The sequence below is a fragment of the Siphateles boraxobius genome, unplaced genomic scaffold, assembly GCF_051911475.1.
Source record: "Siphateles boraxobius isolate OS27281-9 unplaced genomic scaffold, OSU_SipBor_1 48, whole genome shotgun sequence".
In the NCBI taxonomy this organism is placed as follows: Eukaryota; Metazoa; Chordata; class Actinopteri; order Cypriniformes; family Leuciscidae; genus Siphateles; species Siphateles boraxobius.
The window spans coordinates 12,941,527-12,954,126 of NW_027509119.1; the positions used below are offsets into that span (position 1 = coordinate 12,941,527).

The window sequence follows — 12,600 nt, forward strand, 5'->3', positions numbered from 1 at the left end:
TCAAATTTACAAAATTCAAATTCTAATAATTTTGTCTATAAGCTCCATACTTAATTTTCATAATACTTCATTATGAATACTTCGAAAATACTTTTGTTTTTTACAGTTTAATGCCATGTTTTGTACCTTATTAATGAAAAGTACTGTGGCTGACAAAGACAATTCAGGGACAAATCAGTTCATAATTTTATTGATTTATGAGAAAAGCTATCCTGAGTCTGCACTACAGTCTGATCATTTTTGACTCCAATATAGATGAATGAGAGTCTGTACACACACACACACACACACACACATACACACACACACACACACACACACACACACACACACACACACAGGGTTCTCTTACGAGAGTATCTCTCGTACTGCGTAATATCTTACGCTATGGGGAAAACCTCTTTTCCACAAGATATTGAAGCCAAAAATTATCCTTAATTTTGAATTAATGTAAAACGCTGTACGGCAGCATGCAGACATAGGCAAGACGGCTCGCGACTCACACTCTCTCTCTCTCTCTCTCTCTCTCTCTCTCTCTCTCTCTCTTATCTAAAAGAGCAGCATCTTTCTTAAGATGCTTCGGTCCTGTGGCTCGTGCTGAGCCGCCCTCAACAACGGGGACCGCCATTTCATCTGCGTTTCCCGCCTGGGTAAGGATCATGCAGCTCTCGAGCGAGCTGAGCGAGCTATTGCCATGGTGACTCTGAGGACTCCCCTGGCATTTTTTCTCCGAGTCTGCACTCCCGCCCGCTGTAGTGCCGCGCCGTAAAGCACCGTACTCAGCGGGTCCCCGAGCCTTCTCCAGTCCGTGAAAGCTCGCCGGTTCGCTCGCCAGCTTCACCGGCTTCAATCGAGTCGCTCACTGACGAACAACGGCCGCCGCGAGCCGCCGCCTCCGCCTTTATGACGACGAGATAGCTGCATCTGTAGAGAAGGCCAGCTGCTCTATCCTGGCGTCGGACAGTGAGGATTGGGCGAGCTCTGTGGACCTCCCCACTTCTGCCAGCGAGTCGTCAGGGAAACGGGCCAGCATCAAAACTGCGGCTAGCTTTCTTTACTTTATAAGAAAGCTACCCCGCCCCTGCCCCCCGTGGGCTTGCGTCACCGGCGAAATGAGGAAAGAGTGTGTTTTAGTCCCGCCGAGGCCGGACCAATCTCCATTTCTCAAACATTTCTCAGCTCCTCTTAGTTTGAGCGGCTGAGAATGTGAATATTGCAGCAATGAGCCTGTTGTAAAACACGCACACCTGCAAACAAACGGCGACACACAAAACTGTGATGACGCTCTCTTATCTGCTCTACGCCCCCCGTGGGCGTGCGTCACCGGCGAAATGAGGAAAGAGTGTGTTTTAGTTCCGCCGAGGCCGGACCAACCTCAATTTCTCAAACATTTCCCCAGCTCCTCTTAGTTTGAGCGGCTGAAAATGTCAATATTGCACCAATGAGCCTGTTGTATAACACGCACGCCTGCAAACAAACGCCAACACACACAAAACTGTGATGACGCTCTTTTATCTGCTCGAGCTAATTTAAGCCTTTGTCGTTTCCCACTGTGGCTCATTGGCGAAACCCAAAGCCTTCCCATGGGAGACCCGTGTTCGATCCCAGCTCTCGCAGCAGATCGCCACGGCCAGACTTACACCAAAACTTTTATCTCGTTCAGTTCCAAGAAAATGCGACTGTTCCAGTGCATTTTGCAGTAAACAAGCTGGTACCATGGCCCGCTTGCCTGCACACATGCCGTTTCCATGGCGACCAAGAAAAATCATATAAGCAGTGTATTTTCTGGTATTCCGCCCACAGCCGATGGTGTTATGAGTGTAATAAAAATTCCCACAGCCCAGTGTTCATTTCTACACACAAACACAGCCCGCCACAGTGCAGGGCTGCCCACAAACACTACACACTACATGTGCCACGTTTTCTGTAAAACAAAACCAACACACATACAGTCAGCTAAGGCCCACGGTGTTTAAGTCTCGCCGCGGCCAGACTCCACCGAAACTTCTCGCTCGTTCAGTTCCAAACAATGTGACTGTTCCAGTGTATTTCGCAGTAAACAAGCCGGTACCACAGCCCGCTTGCCTGCACACAAATGCCATTTTTACGGCGACACATGTCGATTGTGCAAAAAAAAAAAAATGTGCAAAAAAAAAAACTAAACGACCGCTGGTCGGTTTGGCCTCAGGGCAGATGTAAATGAGTCTCAGCTTTGGAACCTTGGAAAGTAACCGACTGGTATCAGTCAGGTGTGAGTCTGGGGACTCCTTCGAGTGTGAAGGTGGTGTTCACGGACGCCTCCACCTCGGGATGGGGAGCGCTCCTCGAGGGCAGACCGTTCTTTGGCCACTGGTCAGAACGGGAAAAGCTCTTACACATAAACTGTCTGGATATGATGGCAGTCGACAACACGCTACGGCGCTTCTGTCCCCAGATAAAGGGTCACCACATCTTGGTCCGGTCGGACAACATGTCAGTGGTGGCATACATAAATCACCAGGGCGGCATCAGGTCCCGAAACCTTTACAGGCTGACGGAACGCCTCCTGGTCTGGGCTCAGCACAACCTGCTTTCACTGAGAGCGGCGCATGTGCCTGGTCACCTGAATCTGGGACCAGACAGACTGTCCAGAAACAATGTCCCAGCAGGGGAATGGTCGCTGCACCCGCAGACGATCCGACTGCTGTAGGAGACATTCGGCAGAGCGCGGGTGGACCTGTTCGCGTCCCACGAAAACGCTCACTGTCCGAACTTTTTCTCCAAAAGCAAGGATGCACTGGCCCACGTCTGGCCCCGCTGCCCCCTCTATGCTTTTCCCCCTGTCTCACTCCTTCCTCAAGTGTTGGAACGAATCAGGGAAAACGGATAGCAAGTGCTGCTTGTGGCTTCGCTCTGGACAAACCAGACTTGGTTCCCATTCCTGATGCAGCTGACCAGCACTGCCCCGTGGCCAATACCGTGAGGAAAGACCTCCTCTCTCAGGCCAAGGGCTCGATTTGGCATCCTCGCCCGGAACTATGGTCCCTACATGCATGGGCCATCAACGTTAACACACGTACCCGCTAACCTCCCGGAGGGAGTGTTAAACACGATCACGCAGGCGAGGGCCCCGTCTATGAGATGGCTCTATTCCTCGAAATGGTCTGTGATCTCTACCTGGTGTCAAGCTCAGGGCTGTTCACCTGTAGACTGTGGGGTCATGGAAGTACTCTCCTTCCTTCAAGAGCTGCTGGATAAGGGCAGAACCCCATCCACGCTCAAAGTGTACGTGGCGGCCATAGCAACGTTTGCAAAACCTATGTCTGGCCAGTCACTGGGGAAAACGACCTAGTCGTGCGATTCCTCAGGGGAGCTCGGAGGCTGAACCCTCCCAGACCCCCTTCAGTCCCGGTGTGGGACCTTTCTACGGTTTTGGAAGCCATGAAAGGTGCCCCATTCGAGCCAATCCATTTGTCATGACATGAAGCATCTGTCTTTCAAAACTGTGTTTCTTATGGCTCTCGCTTCAGTGAAGCGCATAGGGGACTTACAAGTGCTTTCAGTAAGCGCGTCATGTATGGAGTTTGGGCCTAATGACTCAAAGGTCATACTCAAACCAAGGCACGGGTACGTGACCAAATCCCTCAACACACCGTTCAGGGCCTAGGTTATTTCCCTCTGCGCCTTCCAGGTTCATGATGCGAGTCTCCTTTGCCCTGTCAGGGCACTGAGAGCGTATGTGTCCCGCTCGTCTGTCTTCAGACGGACCGAGCAGCTCTTCGTTTTGTTTGGCGGGCGCTCCAAGGGACTGGCCGCATCAAAACAGAGCCTATCCAGATGGACAGTCGACGCCATAGCGCTGGCTTACACTTCTAAGGGCCTGCAGTGTCCTTTGGGTGTCAGAGCGCACTCCATGAGAGGCATGGCCTCGTCGTGGGCATGGTATAGTAGGATTACCCTGCAAGATATCTGTACGGCGACGGGCTGGGCCTCGCCGTTTACATTTATAAGGTTTTATAACCTAGAGATTCCCGCCTTACAAGCCAAGCTTCTGTTGGTCTAGAATTCAGTGCTATCTGCCCCGCTGCGCCTGCCCAGATGCTGAGTTTTGCTTGTGCATCGCTCACTGATCGATAGAACAGCTCCATGGGTGTTGAATAAACCATACTATTACCCAGTTCAGGCTGAACACGTTCACCCTGTCTGCGTGAAACAATGTTAAGATAACTAGCTCCTGTAGGATGCTATTTCATGGGGAATGATGCTTGCATCCTCTCTTCTCCGACTCTCTGTGAGTCTATGGTGATTGTGCACTATACGTGCCCCGGGCTACTGCCCTTGGGACTTTGGTGTTGGATCCCAGTACGCATGGCGTGTTACACTGTGTTCCCCATAGCGTACGATATTACGCAGTACGAGAGATACTCTCGTAAGAGAACGTACTCGGTTACTAACATAACCTCGGTTCTCTCTAGAGAGGGAACGAGTACTGCGTATCTTGCCGTGCTTACAAAACGCTCTGGTTCGCTTCGGCGATGAAAACCAGTTTGTATCAGCCCATCGAGCTATATTTATAGGATGAGGCCACACCCTTTCTGGCGGGACGTGACGAAATGGGCGCGAAATGCCCCCATTGGATATGGTGTCACGCAGGGCCTCTCTCGATAGGCTGCTGCTGTTGCCGCATGGCAGCCAATAGGCGCGCAAGCCGTCTTGACTATGTCTGCATGCTGCCCCACAGCGTGTTACATTAATTCAAAATGAAGGATAATTTTTGGCTTCAATATCTCGTGGAAAAGAGGTTTTCCTCATAGCGTAAGATATTACGCAGTACTCGTTCCCTCTCTAGAGAGATCCGAGGTTACGTCAGTAACCAAGTACGTTTTCATGTTTTATAGGGACATTCCATAGACATACTCTATGTTTTTTATACTGTAAAAACTATATATATTTATATAACTATATATTTTATCCCATAAACCTAACCCTACCCCTAAACCTACCCATCACAGAAAACTTTCTGCATTTTTACATAAACAAAAAAACTACAAAAAAAAAACATCACTCAGTATGATTTATCAGCTGTTTTCCTCATGGACCAAAAATGGCCCCAAAAGATCATTACAATTCTGGTATTACTACCTTGTGGGGACATTATGTTCACAACGTAGAAAAACTACACACGTACTTCATAGTTACTCTTTAGTTTGTCTTACATTTACACTTTTTTCCTTTGCTCTCATTAATGCTGATATGTACACTGTAAAAATATGTTTTTGCTTTTAATAAACTAAACTTAATTTACTCAAGTCAAAAAGCCCATGCAAACACAATAAATTAGATATGAGTTGAGGTTTTTTACATTGTATGACTTTTCAGAGGAAATTCAAATTGTGATTTTTAAAGTTTCCAAGGCAATGCGTGTAAAACATATACAGATGCAGACGTGGGCTGGTGTGACACAGACGCGCTCCAACGCGCTTGTTCACCAGCACTTGTGTCGTTTCACAATCTCACCATTTCCTATTCTCTCAATAGTATTCCTATATCCAAAACCACATAAATAAAACTAATCTTTTGTATTTTACAAAAAAAAAAAACAATTATGAAAGCCTTTGCCTGTGCAGGACTTGCCAAAAAAGTTGCAATTCGGATAGTATGCATTTGTGTGTTGTGTTGTGTATGTGTTTTTTGTGTAATAAAAGCTGTTTTTATAGTCTTACTGAAGCTGAAGAAGATCAACGGACGCTGTGCTCAGAAAACACCGTTCATCAGGCCAATCTGCCTGCCAGGGAAAGGCACAACGTTCCCGGATCACTTCTGCTGTAAGATCTCTGGCTGGGGTCACATGAGTGAGAGTGAGTATGACTAACAATGACTCACAGAGATTTTTAGTATTCGTATATTTTAGTATTTGTTTTTGTAGATTTTTTAAAAGATTATGATTTTCTATGATGATACTAAAGATGCTGATTACATTTAGACAAAAACAGCAAGGCAGCTCACTGTGTTTTGGAACACACACACACATATACAGTATATATATATATATATATTGCCAAAAGTATTGGGACAGCTCTTCAAATCATTGCATGCAGGTATTCGATATCACTTCCATAGCCACAGTTGTATAAAATCAAGCACCTAGGCATGCAGACTGCTTCAAACTTTTTTGAAAGAATGGGTTACTCTCAGGAGCTCAGTGAATTGAAGCGTGGTACATGATAGGTTGCCACCTGTGCAATAAGTTAATTTGTGAAATTTCCTCACTACTAAAATTCCACAGTCAACTGTTAGTGGTATTATAACAAAGTGAAAGCAATTGGAAACAACAGCAACTCAACCACGAAAAATCATCAGGACATCAGGACATGCTAAGGTGCACAATACGCAGAAGTCTCCAACTTTCTGCAGAGTCATTAGCTACAGACCTCTAAACTTCGTGTGGCCTTCAGATTAGCTCAAGAACAGCGCGTAGAGAGCTTAATGGAATGGGTTTCCATGGCCGAGCAGCTGCATCCAAGCCTTGCATCAAGTGCAAAACAAAGCGTTGGATGCAGTAGTGTAAAGCACGCCGCCAGGAGTGACGAATCATGCTTCTCTGTCTGATGAGTTTTTGTTTGGCGGTTGCCAGGAGAACGGTACTTGCCTGACTGCATTGTGCCAAGTGAAAAGTTTGGTGGAGTGGGGATTATGGTGTGGGGTTGTTTTTCAGGGATTGGGCTTGGCCCCTTAGTTCCAGTGAAATTAACTCTCAATGCTTTAGCATACCAAGACATTTTGGACCATTTCATGCTCCCAACTTTGTGGGAACAGTCTGGGGATGGCCCCTTCCTGTGCACCAGTGCACAAAGCAAGGTCCATAAAGACATGGACGAGCGAGGAGTGCTGTAGAGGAACTTGACTGGCCTGCACAGAGTCCTGGCCTTAGAGCGGAGACTGCAAGCCAGGACTTCTCATCCAACATCAGTGCCTGACCTCACAAATGTACTTAGAAGAATGGTAAAAAATTCCCCAAAACAGACTCCTAAACCTTGTGGAATGCATTCCCAGAAGAGTTGAAGCTGTTATAGCTGCAAAGGGTGGGCCAACTCCATATTAAACCTTACGGATCAAGAATGGAATGTCATTAAAATTCATGTGCATGTAAAGTCCCAAAATGTCCCAAAACTTTTAGCAATATAGTGTGTGTGTATATATATATATATATATATATATATATATATTAGGGCTGTCAGTTAAACGCGTTATTAACGGCGATAACGCAAACCCATTTTAACGGCGTTAATTTTTTTATCGCGCGATTAACGGTCTTTTTGGCCTAGCAAACTTTGTAGTTTTTTTTTCACATGCTTTTGCAATAGGACGTGGCATGGACGTTTTGAAAGCGCAAGCGGATCTAGCTAGACCGGAAACAAAACAACAGGCACGCCGCACACACTTGTTTGGGCTTGCGAGCCGGATGCGCGAGCGCGAATCTCTCTGCTCGCGCGTGGAATATAATGTGCCGAGCACGAATCTCTCTGCTCGAGTCGCGCGCTCTCAGATACACGCTGCTCTTGTTAGAATTTTCTCTGGGCTCGCTCAGACAATATGTGCCTGCACTTAAAACGTGTTCAGTGCAATCGCGAATCTCTCCTCTTCCCCAGCTAACAATTTTAGGATATATGAACGTTTTCATAACGTTCCCATTAAGTTATAAAAACGTTATTTCTGAATGTTATAGGAACGTTCAAAACGTCCAGTTTTGAGTGGATGACGAGCGCGAGACACCGAAATGGATTCCAATAAGATTCTGAATGGAACGTTTACTTTTAAAAAGTTGCCAAATGGTTCCATTGAAGAGACCAAAGTGATCTGTGTGTTTTGTCGTTGTGAACTGAGCTATCATCATCGCAGCACGTCCAGTCTGAAATACCACTTGATGACACACACACACACACACACACACAGCTGATGCGAATTCTCCGCCCCCTCGTCAATATCAGGACCTCGTCAGTATTTCTTTCACCCTTTTATTGATGGACAGTGTTACATTGTGTGAGAGATTATTTGCTCCAAGTAAGAATGTTTTAGTGTGAAATTGAACACAATATATGCCAATGTTGTTTTCAATAAAAAACATTTGCACAAAGCAAGCCGATCCACTTTTCCATGTTGATAAGAGCATTAAAATGAGAAAAAATAATGGGACAAAAAGAAATCAAGAGACATTTAGAATAGATAAAAATATGCGATTAAATGCGATTAATCGCGAGTTAACTATGACATTAATGCGATTAATCACGATTAAATATTTTAATCGTTTGACAGCACTAATATATATATATATATATATATATATATATATATATATATATATATATATATATATATTAGCGGTTGAACAACTTCAGTTTTTTTAAGTCGAAATGTATCTGATTAAAGTGACTATTGATGTGACATCATTAATGAATAAATAAGCCTGAACCTCGAACTGAGACTCGAACGTGGGTTGCCTTGTGCACAGATATGGCATATGACATTGTGCTGCCCATAAGGCTATTGCTCCTACATAACAGCTTATTTTGATCAGTTCTTTTGTCTTTGGGTCATTATATTTCTCACAGATTTTTGCTCATTCTAAATCAGATACAAATAAAGTAGCACATTAAAGATTACATTTATATGAATGCATTAGTAAGAGAACAATGTGGATACATTCTACCTAGAAGCGTTTCTACTAATAGTGAAGCAGTGTGTTTTAGTAACTAAGAAATATGTGCTAGAATTTTTTAGTTTCTAAGCTATTTTATTGATAAATCACAGAACAGTGTTGACAATCAGTGTTGGGTAAAGTTAATTTTAAAAGTAATGCATTACAATATTGTGTTACTCCCAAAAAAAGTAACTAATTGTGTTACATTACTTTTGCATTACTTTTTCTCACCTGGGCTGGGCTTGCTTGTTTGTTTTTCAATAACAACAAAAAAAGTTATTTTTTTGGCAAATGTTAAGGCCCTTTCACACCAAAAGTGAAATGAATAAGCCTCAGGCTGAAGAAAATGCATATTTACACCTGTACAGTTGAGGGCACTGCTCAAACAAAACTGCCATTCTGGATTAAAGAACAATAGAATACAGGAGAAGGAAGTTCAGCACTCTTATTTCTAAATCTAACCTAATGTAATTTTTGCTTAATAGTATGGTTGAATTAAGTCATTGAAGGAAAGACAGCAGCAAAGACATTGGTTAAAGTGAGATTAAATACATAAAAGTATATTTGTGTAATTTAATATAGTTAATTATAAAATGTTTGCGTAAAATTATGAGATTGCATTTGACTGTTTTTATTCATTTTGAGGTATACTAAATGTTTTCGTGCAAGTGAGATGAGTAGTAAATGTATGTTCACATTTAAAAAAAAAATAATGGTATTACATTTATATAACGCTTTTCTCGGCATTCAAAGCGCTTTACATACAGTAGAAGGGGGGAATTTCCTCAACCACGACCAATGTGCAGCATCCACCTGGATGATGCGACGGCAGCCATAGTGAACCAGAACGCCCACCACACACCAGCTTACTGGTGGAGAGGAGACAGAGTGATGAAGCCAATTAGTATATATATGGGGATGATTAGGAGGCCATGATGGACAGAGGCCACTGGGCAAATTGGGCCAGGATGCCGGGGTTACACCCTTACTCTTTCGAAAGGGATTTTTTGTGACCACAGAAACGTTTAACGTCTCATCCGAAAGACGGAATTTAGTGTAGAACTAAAATAACCATCATGTTTACACAGCGCACTCAACACCTCCTCACTTTATTTATCTCAACACGGGACAGGAGAGCTGTCAGTCAATAAATGTGAAAAAGTAACTAGCGTTACTTATTAGGAAAAGTAACTTAGATATTTTGTAGTAAATTGAGAAAGTAATGCATTACTTTACTAGCTACTTGAATAAGTAATCTGATTACGTAACTCGTTACTTGTAATGAGTTACCCTCAACACTGTTGACACAATACATATTTGCACTGCCGAATGTTTCTGTGTGCCCGCGATCTGCACGTGATGTGCAAGCTATGGTCTGTCTGTGTGTGCGCGTTACAATGCAGCAGCGCATTAGTTTAGACCAGTGATTAACTTATGTGTACAAGCTGTTTAAAACGTGCATTCAACTGATTCAATTTTGAGCATCCAGATGGTTTAGTTAAACATATTTTGTTGATATGTTTAACTTTAACTGTTGGAATTGGAGCGTAAAAGTTGATTTAAAGATTTCTTACTATAGGCCATGATTAGCAGCAAGTTGACGTTAAGCTTAGAACGTCATGGCAGAGCAGTCAAATAAAGTCATTATAGATGTATACAGTGTGTGTGTGTGTGTGTGTGTGTGGTGTGTGGTGTGTGGTGTGTGGTGTGTGGTGTGTGTGTGTGTGTGTGTGTGTGTGTGTGTGTGTGTGTGTGTAAAATAATGTCTCTTATCACATTGTGATTGTTTGAGGTCAGCGTTATTTTGATATCTCCGTTAAAAAAGATTTTCTTACTCAGTATGTTTGTCTTGTGAAGCTAAATGGCTTAAGATATTGTTTTGTTTTCTGAAAAATGTATCAGAATTAACCCGAATTTATGCTTAAAACAAGAAAAATTATCTGCCAATAGGGTCTGAATTTGTAACTTGTATTTCATTTGAATTCAGTTAATAAACATGAATTAATCATGATCTGCATAAAATTGAAAGTAACTTGTGTGTGTTTGTTTAGAGGCAAACTCATATTCAGACCTGATCGAGGGAGTGGTGAAGATTATTCCGTTTGACCAGTGTTCGAGTCCAGAAGTGTATGGATCAGAGGTCCGGTCGGGGATGCTGTGTGCCGGGAGTGACTCCTGTGTGGACGCTTGCCAAGTAAGATGTTAAATCACTAAGCACTAATATGATATATCTTCCCTTTTTTTCTAAGCAACTTTTTTTTTTTAACCAATGTTTTGTTTTTTACAAAAAGAAAATATAGTATTGCAGATTTTAATTTTATATGCATGGACCATAGTAATGACACTGATAAAGCAGGTCTAAATGTTTTACTACTACTTTAGTTTTTTAGACTAATATTTTAATATTCTTTATTCTATATCAATATTACTTTACAATTATTGAGCTGTTCTGAACATAAAACTTGCGAAATGAACTGTAGATATATGCACGTTTTTTTTAAAAGTAACACTTTACAGTAAAGTTACATTAGATAACAAAAACACTTCTAAAGCATTTATTAATCTGCACTTATTCTGCTGAACACAAAGGAAGATGTTTGGAAGAATGCAGATCTCGTGCCCCATTGACCACCATAGTGTTTTACTATGGTAAAACCATACCTACTATGGTTGTCAATGGGACCTGAGATCTGTATGGATACCAACATTCTTCCAAATATCTTATTTTGTGTTCAGCAGAACAAAGAAATGTATACAGGTTAGGAACAACTTGAGGGTGTGTAAATGGTGACATAATTTTCATTTTTGGGTGAAATATCCCTTTAATGAGCATGAACTAGCAATGTACATCTGTATATTTTTATTTACCAATGTTAACAATATCTACTGTAACAAATGCATAGCTCTTGTTAGTTCATGTTAGATAATGCATTATCTAATGAGACCTTATTGTAAGTGTCACTGTTTGGTTGACATTGAGTAATTTTTTTTTTAATGATTTTAGCTGAGTAGGGTGACAGAAACCATTTTGCACTGAAACAATTAAAAAGCATTGAAAAATTAGCCTTATGTATCTTTTTTAATGTTTTTGATGTAATTTTTTTAGGGAGACTCCGGCGGTCCTTTAGCCTGTGAGTGTAACGGTGTGAGTTTCCTTTACGGCATCATCAGTTGGGGGGACGGATGTGGACGGTCAGGAAAACCAGGCGTTTATACCCTTGTGCCCAAATATTCTGACTGGATAAATAGCGTCATCAAAAGATCCAGAAAAAACAACATCAGCTAACAGAATAAAGATAAACATTTGCATCAGGAATCAATGCAAAAGACAACCCATAAATCAACTGTGACTTTATTATCAATGTATTAGTTTACACTTTCCATTACATTGTTCATGTTACTGAGTAATACTAATGAACTTAAAGATAATGTGTTATTAATGCTATTGTATTTATATAAACAAGCAATATTGTGACATGCACACACTGTAATAAGTTTGTTACGTATTCTATTTTATTTTTATTTTTTTGCATATCAATAAATTAAGTTGATTGCTGTGAAGTAAATGTGATTTTAATCTGCATGAAGTATTTTAAAAATGTTTTTAGATTGTGCTCTAAAACTATCTACCAAGAACATGTCCAGGTCATGATATTAATACGTAGATATCAAAGCGGCAAGATATACATCTGTGCGTCCACCATAAAGTGAACAGACAGATGAAGTTTAAATGCAACAGTTTGTTGTTAAATCATAGTATGGCAGCAATTATTTGCATAGTAATTTATTCCAATATTTGAATCATAAACTACAAGCTTTGAGGTATATTCTCCACTGACTTCCATTCAAACTAGTCTTTATGTTGACCTTTTTAATACTCTGACACATCTGGAGTGGCCAAATGCATCATCTAAATCAGTTCA

At 42.0% G+C, this 12,600-nt stretch overlaps 1 protein-coding gene across 2 annotated transcripts in view; it reads left to right on the forward strand.

Annotated features, from left to right (window-relative positions):
• The window catches only part of hgfac (HGF activator), a 43,546-nt gene extending 31,308 nt beyond the window's left edge, over window positions 1–12,238 (forward strand). For both annotated transcript variants that reach the window (XM_077202053.1, XM_077202055.1), the window contains 3 exons: window positions 5,697–5,837; window positions 10,729–10,871; window positions 11,784–12,238. In XM_077202053.1, coding sequence (XP_077058168.1) covers window positions 5,697–5,837; window positions 10,729–10,871; window positions 11,784–11,963 — 464 coding nt within the window. In that variant the 3' untranslated portion in view covers window positions 11,964–12,238. The remainder of the gene's footprint in view (window positions 1–5,696; window positions 5,838–10,728; window positions 10,872–11,783) is intronic.
• Window positions 12,239–12,600: the final 362 nt, after the last annotated feature.